General features: G+C 41.4%; 1 protein-coding gene across 2 annotated transcripts in view; it reads right to left on the bottom strand.

Moving 5' to 3' along the window:
- The window catches only part of PTPRU (protein tyrosine phosphatase receptor type U), a 339,403-nt gene that overhangs the window by 91,912 nt on the left and 229,318 nt on the right, over window positions 1–18,173 (bottom strand). For both annotated transcript variants that reach the window (XM_063312343.1, XM_063312344.1), the window contains exons 11-14: window positions 14,803–14,905; window positions 10,729–11,002; window positions 7,811–7,847; window positions 2,198–2,336 (exon numbers count right to left, since the gene is read on the bottom strand). In XM_063312343.1, coding sequence (XP_063168413.1) covers window positions 2,198–2,336; window positions 7,811–7,847; window positions 10,729–11,002; window positions 14,803–14,905 — 553 coding nt within the window. The remainder of the gene's footprint in view (window positions 1–2,197; window positions 2,337–7,810; window positions 7,848–10,728; window positions 11,003–14,802; window positions 14,906–18,173) is intronic.

Here is an 18,173-nt window from a genome sequence, read left to right as displayed (position 1 = left end):
ATGAAAAAGCAAAAAGGCTCTCTCCAGTCACCAGAGACTGGTGTTATCAAGGCAAGCTTTTAATTTTTTTTTTATGCTGCAAAAAATCACTTTGCCACCTTGGGCATTAAACAAAACTAAGCATCTAATCTGCTGAATACTTTTTGGGATTAAAAAAAACAAATTATCCTGAAAAAATAAAAAGTAAGACCCCAGAAGTGGCCTTTCAAAGCAGACAGATGAGTAAGATCTCTTAGGATTCATGAAATGGCTGCTGGAGAGGGGAAGAGAAAGATTCAATTAGATCAGAATTAAAACTTGCACTAGAGATATGGAAGCAGGAGCAGAAAAGAATAGCCTGCACCTTTAGTTATCACTGATGATTAGGCATGAACAAATCAACTTCTCTTTCATTAATACAGTACCAATATGGTTCTGCACACGTGTTTCTTTTCCCCCAATTCTGCATGAAAACTGGAAACATTTTTCACTTGCTCCACACCTCTTTCCATACTTTTTTCTTTGGACAATTGCAATACAAAATTCAAAGTGGGAAAACCCATAGAAAAGGCAGTTCCAGTTCCCAGACCAGTTGGGGAAGACAAGCATCATCTGACCGGCTACTGCAAAAACCCAAAATGCTGGACTAATGGCTCTCCTATAAAGCAACAGTAATGTGCTTTCTTCCTACCTTGCAGATGGAAGGACAGATGTTGGTAGAAAAAAATGTTGCCCTGACAACCTACCTTTACCGTAACAAGACCAGTCAATGTGCTGCCCCCACAACAAGTAACATGGAGTAGTTTCAGGGCAGCAATTGGTGCTTTCTCTGCTGTTCTTTCCCTCCCACCTTGTGCCACCACCAATCACGTCCCTGAACATGAGAGTTAACCCCTCCCCCTTGTTGAAGATTGGTTTGTTTAGCAATTGGAGAAGCAAAGAGGTTATCTGGTAGGTTTGTTGCTCTGCATCACCAGCAGTAAATTCTGGCTTCCAAAAAAGGTGTCTGTCAAAAAGCCAGGGAAAGCTCTTTATTAACAAGGACCAAAGGGCTCTTTTAAGAGCTCTTTGGGGTCAGTGAAAGAGACGCTGACATTTTCTGATCAGATGATTTGCAGAGTTCCTCCAACAGGTCCTGATTGCCTCCCATTCTGAATGGTCTCAGGTTAAATTAATATAATTAGCGTGCTAGGGAAAATTGAAGCTCCTTTGTTTAAATGGGGTCCATAAAGGAATTCCTTCTTTTGTTTTGTTGTGTTTTTGTTTATTTGTTTTGTTTTTTGCTTACCAAAGGGAACACTGACCTTCTGGTAGATCTGCATTTGTCTTACATAAAGTCAGTATTCCCATCTCCAACACACACACACACACTTCAAAAAAAGAAATAGGCTATACAAGACTTGTCCCTCTTGTAACCACAGCCAAAATGACCTTTGAGGTGGCCATTGACCAGATGGGAAGGGTGGTCCCCCAGTAGATCTGCTGGACCATCTGGATCCAAGCTAATTGTGGAGCTCCAAGGACTCATCCTGCATGCACCTTCAAATGGCTATATGAGAGATTATTTTGCCATAAGAGTGGAGAAAACATACTTTCATGCTGGAACAGCTTAGACCAGCTTCAGCCTGCCTCAGCAGCAAGCTGCCATTGAGATGAAGGTTATGTCATGAGGACATGTCCTCAAAAAATAGTTAGTGAAGCATCTTCATGCTGTGACAAGCATGGTATATAGATAAGCCCTGGTCTGATCTAGCAAGAATAAAGTGAATGATGCTGAATTGTATTAAAAGGTAGGGCTGTGCAATGCCTCAGATTAAATTCAGAAGAATTACTTTGGAACCCATGGAAACATAAACACAGCACCTTCCTGTGATGCAGTAAAGCAGCTGTATCTGCTTCCACAATCATGCAGCACCTTTGATGTGTTGCAGACTGGGTGCTGGATTCATATTTCTCAGATTCCATTTCATCTCTTCCACGTTAAATCCAAAGCACTGCACAGCCCTACTAAGAAGCAAATCAAGCATATTTGCCCAAGTCCCCATAGATGATCTGACTGCCTCTTCTCCAAGCATTTCTCTTCTTCCACCAGAGCAAGCTGCTGGTCTCCAAGAGGAACTGGAATCAGACTCAGATCCAAAGAGAGGTACATGTGTTGGAAAGTGGGTGGAACTGCCTGCATGGTAGCAAGAGCAAAGTCCTCAAAATGTCTCCTTACCCTTTCCGAATGACAACAATGATTGCTCCCAGAAGGATGATCAATACCACCAGTCCTCCAGCACAAATGCCCAGAATGAGGCCCATTTCCTCTGAGTGCTGGGAAACTTCCAAGGGACGCTTGCTTTCTTTACATGCAGCTGTAGGAGATAAACAGCAAACAGGTGGGTCAAGAGAACATGAAAATAGGAGCGTGACACCATTAGCTTCTTCCCCTCTTGCACATAATTTGTATACATCACCAGAGAAGATAGGAGCAAGAATGCTGGACATCATTTGGGGTATTTTTAAAGAGGTGATAGATTAATTGTTGTAGCAGGTTAGCAATACCTCGCCAACTGAGCTCCCAAAAAAGCTAAGCAGGTCAGACTTGGTTAGTGTTTGGGTGGGAGACCAAAAAGAAATCCCAGAAATAGACATTAGACTGGGGAATCAAAATAGCATCTGGGAAAAAAAGCAATGGAGAACTGCTTCAGTATTCATGGATATGTCCATGAAGTCACTAGCAACTGAGTTCAATCTAAGGTAGTTGTACCCTTACCTTTAATTATTCATAGAGCCTATGGGGTTAAAAATGGAGATGGAAAAGTCTTACTGCCATATTTTAGAGATGTAGAATTGGTAGGAGACACTTAGGCTATTGAGGGCAACCTCTGCCTTATTATGGAATCCAAATTAAATCATCCTTGAGAGGTGGCTTTCTAGCTTCAGCTTGATCACATCCAGTGGAGGAAAACCCACAGCCTACTTGAATTCTTGGTTCCACTGTCAAACCTTCTGACCATTAGGAAACTTTTCCTAACTTTCAACTGAAACCTGAAATACATTATCCCATGTTTTGCTCTCTGGAAAGGTAAAGAATGAGAGAACTGTGTGATTTCTCCTCCTGTCGTGAAGAATAATATCACATCCTCTTTCAGTTTTGTCTTCTTGAGGCTAAATGTTTGCCACTGAGGGGTTCCAGAACCACCAGAAGGATGCTTAAGGATTGTATGCAATCTGCAGACCACCCAGAGAATAACAGATAGAGGAGGCTATACCAAATAAACCTGTCATCAATTCTAAAGCTGACACTTCTCTCCATGGCAACTTTTCATTTTCTTAAACGTGTTCCAGCTGGTGGGTAGAATGCTAGACTTGCATATAGTTACAATACTCCTCTGATTATGTCTATTGGTGGTAGAAAATATTCTTTTCCACCAGCAGTTTGGGATTATCCTCCAATGATATACATGGCTCTCACAAAGGCACTCCTCCCCATAACACTATTCTCCAAAAGTCAAAATTACCAAACTGCAACACTGTAGTTCTTATTTCTGTAGTTCTCATTGCACTGAAAGCCAAAGGAGGGTGTAAGTGCCACATTCTGATTTATTTCTTATTTATTTACAGAGCTGATAACACCACTCCAAACAACCAGCTCTGAGCCATGGATTGTTTGATGTTTGACAAACAGATGTTTGACATAGATATACATGCATAGCTTGTATGGTTGACCTTTGAAGACCCATAAAGTTTTCCAATCTAGCCAAACTTTGTCTAGAGATTCTTGGTTTTTCAATTAAGTCACAAGCAATGGTCTTCTGAATTCATATGGTGAACTACCCAGCAGTTGATGTCATTGTTCTACTGATACTTTGAATATCCTTGTGGAAATTTGGCAGGAATCATCCATCTATGTGTCTTTTGCAGTTAAGAGCAAGACACACAAAACCTTCAGCTATTGCCCTTGAGCACAAATGTGAACCAGACATGGCCAACAATAGCCCTGAATGAGCTGAATGGAACATGAATTAGCCTTCATCATAAAGAGGAATGTGTCATTCCAAAGTTTCTGTCTGGGAGACTGAGTTCATACTGGTGAGGCACATCTTTGGCTAAGCACATGCATGCATGTTGGTATGAAAGTGGTTTTCATTTTGAAGTGGGACTGAATACAAAAATAAAAATCTACTGTGTTTCATATCTTGAATCGAAGAGACAATACATTAACAAACTACACAAAGGAAGCTATGTACTTCTACACTTCTCCCAAACACCCAGACTTCTTTTCTCAAAACACAGACCTAGTTATATAGCTACAAATCATTGGTTTGTAACTACACTCCATAAGTATAAGTACCCTTTCTTAACTGAGCTGTCTGGTTTAACCAAAGACCCACTTTTTCCAAGTGCATATTCACGTGGAAACATTACAGTGAGATGCACAATAAAAAAGTGAAAGCCATTTTGAAAAGTCCAGCAATAACAGCATGAAAAGTATTCTCTAAATCAAGGATAGGAAATTCAAGGTTTCTGCTCCTGCTTCCATTATGTACCCTGAAGGACTGAGCATTCAAAACTTCAGGAGCAAATTCCCAAAATAAATGATACAGTTGCTCATAAGAAACCAGATAAATTAAATATACCATATAACAAACTGCTTTGTGGGATGCCTCAGGGCTCTACCATTTCCCCACTTCTATTTAACATCTACATGAGGCCAGTGGGCAAGGTCATCCATCAGCATGGGATGAGTATGCTGATGATACCCTGTTGTACATCTCCTCCCTGGGCCAACCAGGTGATGCCACCAAGGTTCTTTCCCACACCTGGAAGCTGTGGGAACTTGGATAGGAGGCTTCAGCTCAACCCTGGGAAGACCAGGTGGCTGTGGGTTTTAAGGTCCCCTGGATCTGGAGATTTTTCATCTTTAACTCTGCCTTGGGGGTTCCCAATCAGAGTTGGTGCACAATTTGAGGATCCTCTTGGACCCATGGCTCTTGGTTGAAGAGGAGATGGCAGCCATGGCTAGGTTGATTTTTGCATGGGTTCATCTTATGCATTAATTGTGTCCATTCCTGGACTGGGAGGCCTTGCTTATGATGACTCAAGCCTCAGTCACCTCCCATTTGGATTACTGTAATGTGCTCTACATGAGCTACCCTTGAGGAGCACTCAGAAGCTGCAGCTGGTCCAGAATGCAGCAGTGTGGGCAGTTTTTAGAGTTCCTCATGATGTCCATGTAACACCACTGCTCTGCGAGCTGCACTGGCTCCCTGTAAGCTTCCGAGTTCAAATCAAGGTGTTGGTCATCACCAGATCATAGGAAAAGGGTACTTGTAGGACCACCGTATTCCTATTGTTCCTGCTTGCCCCCAGATCTAGTAGAGGGGGCATGCTCTGGGTCCCTTCTATCAAACAATGCCATCTTGTTGGCCATCGGAGTTGTGCCTTCTCACTGGCAGCACCTGTCCTGTGGAACAGCATCCCCCAACCCTGCTAGCCTTTCACAAGGCATTGAACACTTGGCTTTTTCCCCAGGCATTTCGGTCAAGTGGGTAGATGAGCTCTGTTGTGTCTTTTTGGTGAGTGGGATTATTGTTTATCTTTGGGCACCAGGGGTTATATGTGGTAGGTTTCCTGTGGTTTAATCTTTGTAAGCCACTCAGCATCACTTGCATGAGATTTTATATATCGAATACATACATACATACACAGACAAAGTGAACCATGATGTTCAGAAAATGCATCTTTTCCCGTTGGATTTCCACCACTTCTATTCAAGATGCAGAAGCACTTGAAAAACACTAACCATGCAAAAAGCACTTAACCTATATCACAATCCCAGATTCATCTACTCCAGTGTTTCTCAACCTTGTCAGTTTTAAGATGCATGAACCTCAACTCCCAGAATGGCTGGCTGGGGAATTCTGGAAGTTGAAGTCCACACATCTTAAAATTGCCAAGGTTGAGAAACACTGATCTACTCATTGAGATCAAGACAGTTTACTCTCAGATACGATATGCAGCACGCTATCTACATACACTACATTTTGTGCATATTGGCACAAAGGATTATCTTTTGGGATCCAGGAAAAAATTGCAAATGCTTAGAAGTCTTTCCCCCAACAGTTTTCAGTGTGACTGTGTCCCAGGAGAATGCCAGTTTTTCAACCATTTTGCCTAGAAAGTAGGATCCACAACCTAATGTACAGTCAACATTGCTTGGCTGTTAAGCATTCGCAACCCATATCAGATTATTTTGGCAGATACACCACATCAACCCTCCCTTCTAAAGTTGTATGATTCTGTTTTGGGCTACATAAAGATTCATACTTAAGTAACAGAGATCTCATCTAGCATGTAAGGTTTATTCTGGAGAGAACACATTGTCAGTAACCTGATATGGCAATGTCCACTCATTTTTCAAGCAAAGTAGTGCTGTCCAGGGAGGAAAAATCTCCTGCACTTTTTTTTTATCATTCTCATTCAAATTTATGAGATAATTTGTTTTTGAAATTTCAAAGGGAAAGAGAATCTTCCTGAATTTTTCATGGCTGGAGTGTTGGCATCTTGCAGTTAGTTACAAGGTCACCAATGACTATGTGTACATATCTTGTCTTCCATTGTACAGTTCTCTGACACTCACTCTGCAGCCTCCCTGGCATCCCTAACTTCTCTTCAATCCTATGGGACATGATCAGGAGGGACCTCCTCCCACTGGGCTTGTTCAGATTGAGAAACATGGGAAAAGACCGCAAGCAGCATCCTCTGCCATCTCCCTCAAGTAAATTCAAAGCAGCTACCAGAAGAAATCAGAAAGAAATTCTCAAGCAACCTGAGAATAAGGTTGAAAAAAAGAAGCCATCTCAACCCAACATTAAACAAGGCCCATTGCCCATCACAATATCTTTCAGTGAATTTGTGCAACTCTCGATTACCTTTGTCTGTATTGCTCTTTTCTGTCTTATCCTCTGCTGGCATTTAGATAGCAAAGTCTTTGTAGGCAGAGATCTATTCCCATGGCATATGGTAATCTGTAAAGCACCTTGTACACCAGGAATTGGCAGCCACAAGCTCAGAAGTCCATGTGGTCCTGAATCCCTTTTCTGCAGCTCCTGGAGGTCTTTTCCACCATTGTTCTATTTGTTCTTTATAAAATGTCCCTCTGAAATTTAGAGGACCACCACCAGAAAATCCTGCCCTCACAACATGTATACATAGTCTGCCCATCTTCTATTATCACCCCACCATTGCCCATTCTTGATGTATATTGCTACTATAGATTGCTTTTAACAGCTGGATTTTAGAGTGTAATAATTTCTCCAAAGGCTGCCTTGTATGTGGAGCAAAAAGCAAAAAAAAAAGAGTCTTTGTTGTTCCAGTGTCCCTGGAGAGCCATTCAGATGACTGCTGGGGTATTCTGGACTATGTCTGGGGAAATGGGATTTGTACATTCAGACTTCAGGAGGGGAGGGGAGAAAGGGAGGATGCAGCTGGGTGTGGTGAAAGCAATGGTCCAGCACATCTAATAGGCATGATGTTGGGAAAGAAATGGAAAGACTTCACAAAGCATGAGGAGGAGGAGGAGGAGGAGGAGGAGGAGGGGGACAGTTCAGTGTAGTGGCAAAGGTGCTGGGCCAGAAGCCAGGAGACTTGAGTTCTAGCCCTCCTTTAGGCATGAAAGCCCGCTGGGTAGCTTTGGCCCAGTCCCTCTCTCTCAGCCCAACCCACCTCACAGGACTGTTGTTATGGGGAAGACAGCAGATGGGAGCATCACCTTGAATTGACCAAATATAAAGGCAGGATAAAAAAAAATCAAATAAACAAATAAACAAATAAGAATATTTACCTTTCCGAGCTATTCGGATACAATTCAGCCGTGTTTCCTACAAAAGAAGAAAAAGATAGGCAAGTTTTTATCAGACCCTCTTCTGCTTGCTATGCTCCATAAGAAGAAAGAGGAAGACATCAAATCAAATCTTTATTACGAGCATACGAGGAAGATAATAATAGAGAACTCTTTCCTTTTTTTTTTTTTTTTTGAGGAGGGGGATGAACATTTTGGATATCATACAATTCTCCAGGGTGGCTACAAACCACTGAATATTGTAACTATGATTGATACAGACACCTCATACCTGATCACTGATGCTGCCTTTTCCTTTGCAAATACTTTTTTGCTCTTTAGACTAAGTGAAATTACTCAGGGGGGGGGGTGGATTCAGAAAACATTTAAGACTCTACTACTTCTCGACAGCCTGAGATAAAAATCATTCTCAGACCTTTCCTCAATATTCTGGAGACCCACCATCGATGCTGTGCTGAATGTGGTCTGGCTTGGTATAAGGCAGGGTGGGGGGTTTGGCAAGCAATCAAACATACCCTTGTCCAGAGCATCCCACATAAATGAATGGAAATGCTGTGATCTCAGTCACAATTCTGTTATTTGTTATCTCAGACACATCTGAAGATGGATATGCCATTTGACACTGAATCTCTGCTACCACCACCAGGGATTAAAGCCTATGGGTGGGGAATATCACTATTAGGCTGATGGCATTCCATGGCCAGTACTGACAACAAGATATTCAACAGATTGCTCAGCAGCCAAGGCAAGAAAATCCACTTATCATCTGCTTTCTATCCCCCATTGTCCAGATCTTCCCTCAAAATCTTAACTAATCCCAAAGGCATTCTCCACTTTGCCTGCCTGCCTGCCTGCCAAATGATATAATAATGCCACTACTGCAGATGGAAGTGGGGGAAATGAAACCAATACTCATCATTTTGCTTAATGTCCCTTCCATCAACTCATAGTGTTAAGATTCCTTGTTGGGCCGTTGGGAATATTTTGATGCCAACTGCAAGACAACCAGACTGCATTTGTAAGGAAGAGGCTAGAAAGAATCCCAGGCAGAGTGACAGTCTTTTGAAAACAACCCCATAGCCTTACAGCTGCTCTGTTCTTCCTAAATCTGGGCCATGAAATCAGCACAGTCTGTCAGCAATTACCAACTTGGGTTTGGAAGAGACAATCGGAATCTCAAGAATAATCTGCTGAAACCAAACCAGGGTTAAGAACAAGCTGTTGTTAACTTTTTAGCTTAAATATACATAGATACATAAGGGGATTTCTGGATATACTCCAAATGGCTCACAACATGTATGAAACCTGAAGAATGGAACTTGGATAGCGTAGGGTCTGGAAGCCATGTCCAGTAAAGGACGTGGAAAGAACTGAGTAGGTTTGGAAGCACAAGATGACCATCTGCCCAAGGAAGGAAGGAAATGGACTAGATAGCTTCTTGATAGTTTTAAGCCACAACCATAACTAAAGACCAGAGAGTCAGTTTGGTGTAGTGGTTAAGGTATCAGGCTAGAAACCAGGAGACCATGAGTTCTAGTACCACCTTAGGCATGAAGTCAGCTGGGTAATCTTCAGCCAGTTTTTCTTTCTCAGCCCTAGGAAGCAGGCAATGGCAAACCACTTCTAAAATCTTGCCAAGAAAACTCTTCGGACATGTCCAGGCAGTTGCCAGGAGGCAAAAAACAACTGACTTGAAGGCACAAAAAACAAAACCAAACAAAATAAAGACCACTTTGTTCCATCTTTGGATGACTTTCTTCCCTTGGATGGTTTTGTGATATTCAGCTGTTCTCACATCTTATTTCAATATTGATCTTACTTCCAGACAGATATACAAAACCTGCATGGTACAATGCTGAACAATGATTAATGGATGGATGGATGGATGGATGGATGGATGGATGGATAGGTAGATAGATAGATAGATAGATAGATAGATAGATAGATAGATAGATAGATAGATAGATAGATAGATAGATAGATAGAGATAAATCTGATTCTGCAGAAAAAAGGGATGAGGTAGTATTTAATATCCTTAAAATAAAGTTGAAGATAAGAACACGTGCCTTATATCACGCCAAGCTGTCTGTCTATCAAACCTAATGTTGTCTATTCTAATAAGCAGCAAGAGCTTTTTCTATCATCTGATTCCTGATGCTTTTAACTGGAGATGGTATGCCTGGAGATGTTCCTCCTGCATACAAATTCTGTGCTCTGCCAGAGATCCTGCAGCTTATAAAAGATTTAAAAACAATTTGACTGAATCTCTAAATATGTTCAAATTGTGAAATTAGATTGAATCATTCAACTTCATATTGGATTAGAGTTGATTGCAGAGCCATATTGTTTATCCTGGTAAAACTAAATGAGATCAGGATGACGTCTGGTAGGCTGCTCTTGATTGCCATTTAAGACCCTCCAATGTGCACATTGCCTGTATGTGTACATATACTGGTTCCTACACAGGCAGCCCATACCATGGATAAATAATATATATGAGCCACCAAACTGTGCAGATGGGACCCTTGCATTACAAACATACAAGACTGCTAAGTTAAATTATTAAACCACTTAGCTAGATTGTCTGGCAACAGTTTTCCAAACTCTGAAGTTCAATCATTTGCTAGTCTTTTTAAACTGGAAATGGAAGCACCTCAGTTTGGGATCTTCTATACACAAAGTATTCCATCCCTTAATTATAATCCTAAATGTTAGGAGATCATCTCATGGTTCAATAAGTGGTTGGGAACACCTGCTGCTTCAAGACTGTTGAAGTTAAACCGCTGTGCATCTCACCCTTGGATAGAAAATCACAGTCATGCTCAAGTAAAAGAATCATATAAATGAATATATTTTAAAGATGGAGTTGCACAAATCAGTACTCAGAGCTTGCTACTCACCCCTTTGAGATTGCTCATAGCCTGGAAGTAGATGAGGTAGGCCTTCTTGGGTTCCAGTGGAGGATTCCAGTAACCACTGTACGTTTGATTGTCCCCTACAGTGAAGGGCCTGGCTTCTGTGAGGCTGCTTGGGGACAGTTCAGCTCCAAAGTAGTGAACCAAGCCACGGGACATGGCATCATCAAATGTGAGTGGCACTGGAAAACATTCTGGGCCTCCTAACTCCCGCTTGATCTTCTTAGGTCTGTCTTCTTCCACAACGACTTGATAGGTGCTGAGGACCCAGGAAGCAGAGAAGGTTGGGAAGAGAAAGCAAAAACAAGAGGTGACATTAAGTGAAGCCCACCCTAAACTAGTGCTGCTGGTACTTTAGGGGGGGAAACGCAGCTCTTTCAAAATCCACATTGTCTATCTTCTGATCTATTTTGCAGTGGATGATAAACCATTCCACTGTCTCTAAAGGAACCACCTTCAGTAAAACTTCTAGGATGAGGAAAGAAAAAGATACACTTTTGATTCTCAGAATGCCCCAGATTATTCTGATGCTGGAGGGGGTGGCGTGCTATGAAATAAACATGGCTCTGCTGGCCTGAGGCCTCCAAGAAGTTCCCCACCCGCAGAAGCACTAAAACATAAAGTCAGATGGAAGGAGGAATGCTTATGCTACTATTAAAAAGACTCCTCCTGCAAACTTTGTAAATAAATTTGTCCTCTTTCTTCCATACAAGCATTCCCCTGCAAACAATATTAGCAATAAGGCTTTTTCCCTCAATTCTGCAATGGGATCATGATTGTCAGTGATACGTAGTGTCAACCTGGGACCCTTAACTTAATTTCACACAGCTCTTGACTAAAGGCAAAAGCTTTCTGCAAGCCATAAATTGGGGTTTGTCAAGAGCAATCTGTAGTGAGGAAGAAATAGAATGGGAAAAGGAAAAAAAGATAGGTGGTTTCATCTACTTTTGCTTCTACCTGTACCCCTTGTTAAAGCTCTACTCACTATTGCCAAATAGGGCCCCTGTACCCTCTTATTCTCAAGAGAATAGTCCTATCAAGAGAAAAAGAGTGAAAAGGTCCTCCTGCATTATGTGAATGTACCAGAAGAAAACATACATTCATGGAGCTTCTGGGTTCCTGCAGTTTGCCTTGACTTGGGCCAGCTAGTAACACATCAAGGATCTGGCCAAAACCATTTTCATTATGGAAGAGTCTCTGATCTGTTTCAATGACTTACCAAAGCAGATGCGCTGTCATCCGTTTTCCATCTTTGAATGACCAGAAATGGCTCCCAAAGGAAGACAGATACAGCGTTTGGCCAACCAAACTGATAAGAAGGCAGCTGCTAAACTTGGATCATGCTGACTGCCATTTCCTCACTGCCAAAAGCTAAAGGAAAGGGAACTCCCACCTTGCTGTTCGCAACACATTCAAACCTTGATCTCTCCTCCAAGCAGGAGCCCAGAAAACCCGCTAAGGAAGAGTGCTCACTCTTCAGGGTGGATGACGCAACCCATCAGCACAACACACAGTTCAATCCTGGCCTTTGGAAGGTTCTCACTCCCAACTCAGGAGCTTTGGCAACTCTCTCCTCCCCACTACCTCAGTCAGAACAGCTACTAGCAATGTGTCTGAGGTAGCCACTTAAATTCCAGACAAAGTCCCACACACTGACACAGATTTTGTTAACTGTCAGCTCAAAAAAAGCAAAGAAGAAAACCAAGAGTTTTCCTCCCTGAATGAGACAAAAATACAGGTAGAAAGGAGTATACAGGATGGGCTGGATTATGCCTTACTCTTTTCCATGGCCTGGGACACAAAAACTCTGAAGAGTCGAAAATGAATCAAGGTAACAGTCACACCCCTCAGTTTTGTCTGGAAGTGAATGCTCATGACAAAATCTCAGTGGTATAATTCAGGTGCTAGCCTGAATGAGGTCTTCAGTGCCAACAAGCTACTTTCATGCAGTTGCCAGAACAAAGCTATGCATGAGTGTGACACAAGGCCGTCAAATTAGCCCCCACACATCTCCCAGGACCCAGAGGCATCTATGTAGGGAAGTACTCTAAGAGGCCTGGAGGCAGAATTTAAACCTTCACTTTCTTAAGGGCATGTTTTAATCTCTCCACTGAAGTCTACAGCTCAATCAGTGGGAATGGGTGGGGGAATCCAAAATACTGAACTAGCTCATTGGATTATGTTTTAACTGGCTAGCTCAAATGAAAAGTATCAGTCCATATTATTATCTGAAATAGTATAAACCTACTGTAGGTGTGGAGGCTGGAACAACTGTGTGTCCCACAAAAACAAAGCAAAACAAAAGGAAAATGATGATGATGGTGATTTCTGGGTAGAGATATTCAATTTATGGACAGCACAAATTGGGCCAAATGATTCTCTATGCCAGTCTTCTTGCAAAAAAAAAATGTCAATGCCTTTGTTTTAATGCATTTTAAAACAATTACCATGTTAAATTATTGCATTTTGTAATTTTAACATATTCCTTTATTTATCTTGATCACTAAATTAACCGGAGCCTAGTTCCTGATGGGCGTCCACTGAACACCCACTGAAGTGTTATGATTAGTTTATTATTGATTAGCCATTAGGCCATATCAAGGTACAGAATATAAATAAAGAATAATAATAAGACTGTATATCAAAATAGAATAAAAGAAACAAATTAAATAAGAAAAAGAATAAAAATGCAAATCGTATGTCTGTCTCACCCCTACAGTTTATCCCAATCAGACTCACATATGCAGATCTCAACTGAACTGTTCTGTTCAAATATTATATATAATTTTTGAATTCTGACCGTACATGAAATATTTTGTTTTAATATAAGGATCCCAATAGGTTGTTTGTCTGAAGTGCAATCCTAGATACTGATCTCTCCCTTTCTTACACAATTGATATCACTGAAATGTTATTCATTAAATTATATTAGGCCAAGCCAAGTCTCTCCTCCAAATCATCCAAAGTCTTAGAAGATAAGTATTCATAGAACTCAGTAGTCCCAAGAAATGAGGACTGGACATGCAGAAAATCTGCCACACGTTCGAAACTCATGGACCCAGACTTCCAAAAGGTATGGAGGGACAAAGTAGAGGTAATGCTGAAGTTCCCAAAACATTTCCTTAAACTCAGGTTTGGGAACATACCATCAAGAGTACAATATTCAACTTGCCCAGTTTTCCCCTATGAATCCCTTCCCTGTAAGTTATCTGCGAAGCAAAAGATGCAGGTATCTCAGTAAAAAAGCGGCGTTTCAGCCTGGCAAGACAAGCTTAACTTTGCAATTAACATTTTTAGAAAGCAGAGAAAGAGAAGACGAAAAAGGGAAAGAGGAGGCAGTGGAATGCAGTTCATCCCCCTGATAAAAGAAAATAACCTTATTTCAAAATTCAAACAAAATTCATGATCCATTGCATAGATTGGCTGTCTTATACAGATTGGCCAGCCTGTCAATTTTGGTTAGTCTCCGTTTCTTATTTCTGCAAATATGTCAAGCTCCATTTGTCAAACTAGAGAGGTTTTCTAAAAAAGTCTGCACAAAAATGCTGCGCATTTCTCTAAATGTGGAGACCTTTTTTTGCTATGTTTCTCAGTGTAGAGTTTTATAAACAATTCTCCCTAAAGTAATGCATTTTTACATTTTTACATTCCTTTCAAAAATATATCCATATTGCGCACTGCATTCCATAATATCTTTTCTTAGGACTCAGAGGACCATGAATTTCAAACAATAATGGCTCACCAAGCCAACCTTGTTGGCATTTCATAAGCAGACCAAAGCAATTTTATTCCAGCGTGCATTCAGCTATTAGTTTAGTTCAAAGGGCACCTGTTATTCTGACTCTTTATAATGAAAATACTTTAATTTTGTGTTCAGAGCTTTCAATTTTGTTTCCTTTCACTTTGTTGAACATCTACCCCCCGCCTCCACCCCAAACCTGCTAGGAATGGGATGGGCTATAAATATTGTGAAATAAATAATAATTGCATTGTTAAAAATATGAAATTAGATAACTCTCCATTCAAATGCAAATTACATTAATGTATTATTATCACTACCTGATTGGGGCACCCCTGCCCTGTGCTGGCCGCAGGAGAACAGTGATGGTGCTATCCGATTCTCCCAGTGGTGAAGGTATGTCTCCATAATCAAAACTGGGTGCTGAAACAAAGCAAAAGGCAACAATCAAATGGGACTTAATTCCTCTCATTTTTAATGTGCATTGTTGGGTTTCAAGCACACCATCGCAGCCACCATCTTGACTTTTTTACCATATCCTGCGGACACCCAATTGTAAGTTACAGTAGTAGTAAGCGGTCCTAGTAATAACAGTAAGCATCATTATCATCATCATGAGAAATGACAATCCATATGCATTGTGTTTATGGACTGTTATTATTACCTTTCACTTCACATTCAGTCAGGCTTTAACAAATCTTTTCCTGTCCATGGTGTTTTTCCCTTAGGAGTAAACTGCTGAGGTTATATAGTAGGCAGCATTGAGGTAAGCAGTGGATGGGTCAGAGTAAAGGGTAGATGGGTATGTGGAATCCTTGGTGCTCTCTGAGCTTGGTTGTTTGCTTGCAGACATTTCACTACCCAACTAGGTAAAATCATCAGTGCTGGTGAGTGTGAGGTTTGCTCCCTGTTTATATACAGTAGCCTGTCCTGCCAGTCTGGTGGGGGTGTGGTTTCTCCTTGGTAGTTCCTTGACTAGGGCACTGTTTTCTGCTTGATTGTTTGTCTGGTGTTAATCTCTGTTTATCTGGGTATTGGTTGCTGGAGAGGATGTGCTCTGGTCTTTTTGTTTCCTTCTTAGCGAACAATCAAGCAGAAAACAATACCCTAATCAAGGAACTACCAAGGAGAAACCAGACCCACACCAACACCATCAGGGCAAGCTACTGTATATAAACAGGGAGCAAACCCCACGCTCCCTCGCACTGACGATGTTACCTTGTCAAGTTATGAAATGTCTGCAAGCAAACCACCAAGCTCAGAGACCACCAAGGACTCCACAGTTCAACCCTGAGCTACAGATATTTTCTTCTATTGGGTAGACAGGTTCACCTATTCACACATTAACACCTCCTTTATAACTCCAACCTTTTAGTCTCTTCCAAGCAGCAAGCTGCAAGGCAGGCAGGCAATCTTTTCAGCAGTCAAGGTTGCTCACTTTCTGAGAAATCAATTTGAAATTAAGCTGATGGCTGCATGCGACCCTAGGGTCACTCCCAATCCACTTCCGCATTAAATCCCATTCAAAATACGTATGAAAGAGAAGGTTTTTCAAAAAAGGCCTTGTGGCTGGCTCTTTTTCACATCCTTACATTTGATAATAAAAAGTATCACAAGGAGGCAAGTCCGGATATCATGCCCCTGCCACTAGGAAAACCATTCTGTACATCTAAGGAGCTTTCAAGAAGATTGGAACACCTATGAAAAAGTGCTGTCATTTCAACAGAACCAAGTTGTGGGAGATGGCATACAATAGCGATTCAACGCAGTAGGTGGATTCAACAGTGATTCAGTCAAATAGCAAAAACTGACCTTTCTCAAATTAATTCAGAAGCCAAAACAAACTGTAGAATCAAAGAGGTTCTAATAGGCAGCATAGATATAATGGCAAAGGAGGAATAGTAAGTGTTTCTGCCTGCTTCCAACCTTCATCCATTCAACATTTGCTCACTCGGGATTGCACAAAAATTTGACTGGTATCCAGTCAGATTTCTCCATCAAACCCACCTTTCTTAATTGAACCAAGAAGTCAAAACAAACAGTAGAATCAGATAATTACAAACAGATGTGGACAATTCAGAAGCTTCTGAGTTGTTCCAAACAGCCATTTCTGAAATCCAGTTTGCACCAATCTAATTCAACCACTCCACTAATCGATTTTCCAAACCAGTTCAAATTGTTGAGTTGGACTGATTTCCTAAATCAAAAAGTGCCTATTTGAATTTGACGATTCAAATGGGGTTCTGTCTGATTTGCACAGGCCCAGTGCTCTCCAAAACATCTGTACAATACTGCCCTATTCCAATACAGTATTATTCCAATACAGAGTCACTAGTTTGAGATGGGCGGCAATATAAATTGAATGAATGAATGAATGAATGAATGAATGAATGAATAATCTACCATGTCTGTGGGAAATGGTAATTCCTTTTGGGATATGTAACTGTTAATTTCTATGGGGATGTTTGAGGGAAAGGGGGAAAGTGCATGGTGCATATAAATGGAACATTTCCCCTATAGTTCCATCTCTTGCTGTTATTAATGGTCACAGACTCATGTCCTTAGCTCACAGCAAGAGAAACTACTGTATTTTTCTTTTACATGTGCACTGTACTGCACTGATTATTCTAAAAACAGTGGTTATTCCACAGTCCTTTCCTCCAATGCAAGGGAGGTAAAGGAAAGAAACATAAAGGACACATTAATTAGACCTGCTTTTGACAGAGTAGGACAAATGGAAAACAAGGCCAGGAACAACTTTCTGGACTAATAAATGAACAAGATGCAGGAGAAGCGTACTTGTTTTATATTTGGAGATGAGCTGACCTCAATTCACACTGCCCTGAACTAATTGGTGAATCTGAATATAATCTTTTTCCTGCTTCTCTACTCCTCAACACGTTGCAATGAAATACTCTCTTTAAAAAAGATGTATGAGAAAGTGTCTACCTTGGGGGACATGCCCACCATTGCTCAATGGCCAGATGGTACGCAGATCTTCAGTCCCCTGGCCATGGCGTTTTGGTCCACAAGGGCAGCAGACCCACCATCAATTGTAGGGAAAAAGAAGCTAACCAGCAAACAGTAGTATGGAGATTCCCCTAAGTGGACTATATGTTACCCGGGGGCTGAGCTTCCATGGAGACAGCAAGGCAATTCATTGGCCCGTTCAAAACATTCCCTGCCCTCACACTCCCTTCCTAAAGAGCCTGCAGGCCCTGATTAATAAGTAGTCACTCTGGTCCACCTCCTGCTGGCTTGTAATTCCTCTGCTCCCCATTAAAAAACATTGCAGCCCATTCAGCGCAGTTAATAGCTACACCACAGACATTAGCAAACAGCCCTAAGTATTATATGGCTTGTTAATAAAGCCCAATTAATCCCTGTTTTGTGCCTTTGTGAGGCAGGCTGTTTTGTTTCCTCCCTCTAATTTTTCCCATGATATGGGTTTTTGTGGGAAGGGGGAGTAGGAGAGAATCTTATTTCTGCAATGCCAAATCTTCTAAATCATCTCAGCTTTGCGTCCTCCTGAGAGGCGTTTGCCCTCCCCACAGCCCACAGCCCCCTTCTCCCAGGAGTCAACAGAAAATGCTATAGTGGAATATGCTTTGCATACAGTGAACAAGGCCTTTGGGCTCCATTACCAAAAAATGAAAATGTTGGGGATGGGGAACATTCTACTGATTTAAGA

Source organism: Candoia aspera, chromosome 10, assembly GCF_035149785.1.
Source record: "Candoia aspera isolate rCanAsp1 chromosome 10, rCanAsp1.hap2, whole genome shotgun sequence".
NCBI lineage: Eukaryota > Metazoa > Chordata > Lepidosauria > Squamata > Boidae > Candoia > Candoia aspera.
Note: the sequence above shows the minus strand (reverse complement) of the source record. Positions and strands in the feature narration are given on the sequence as shown.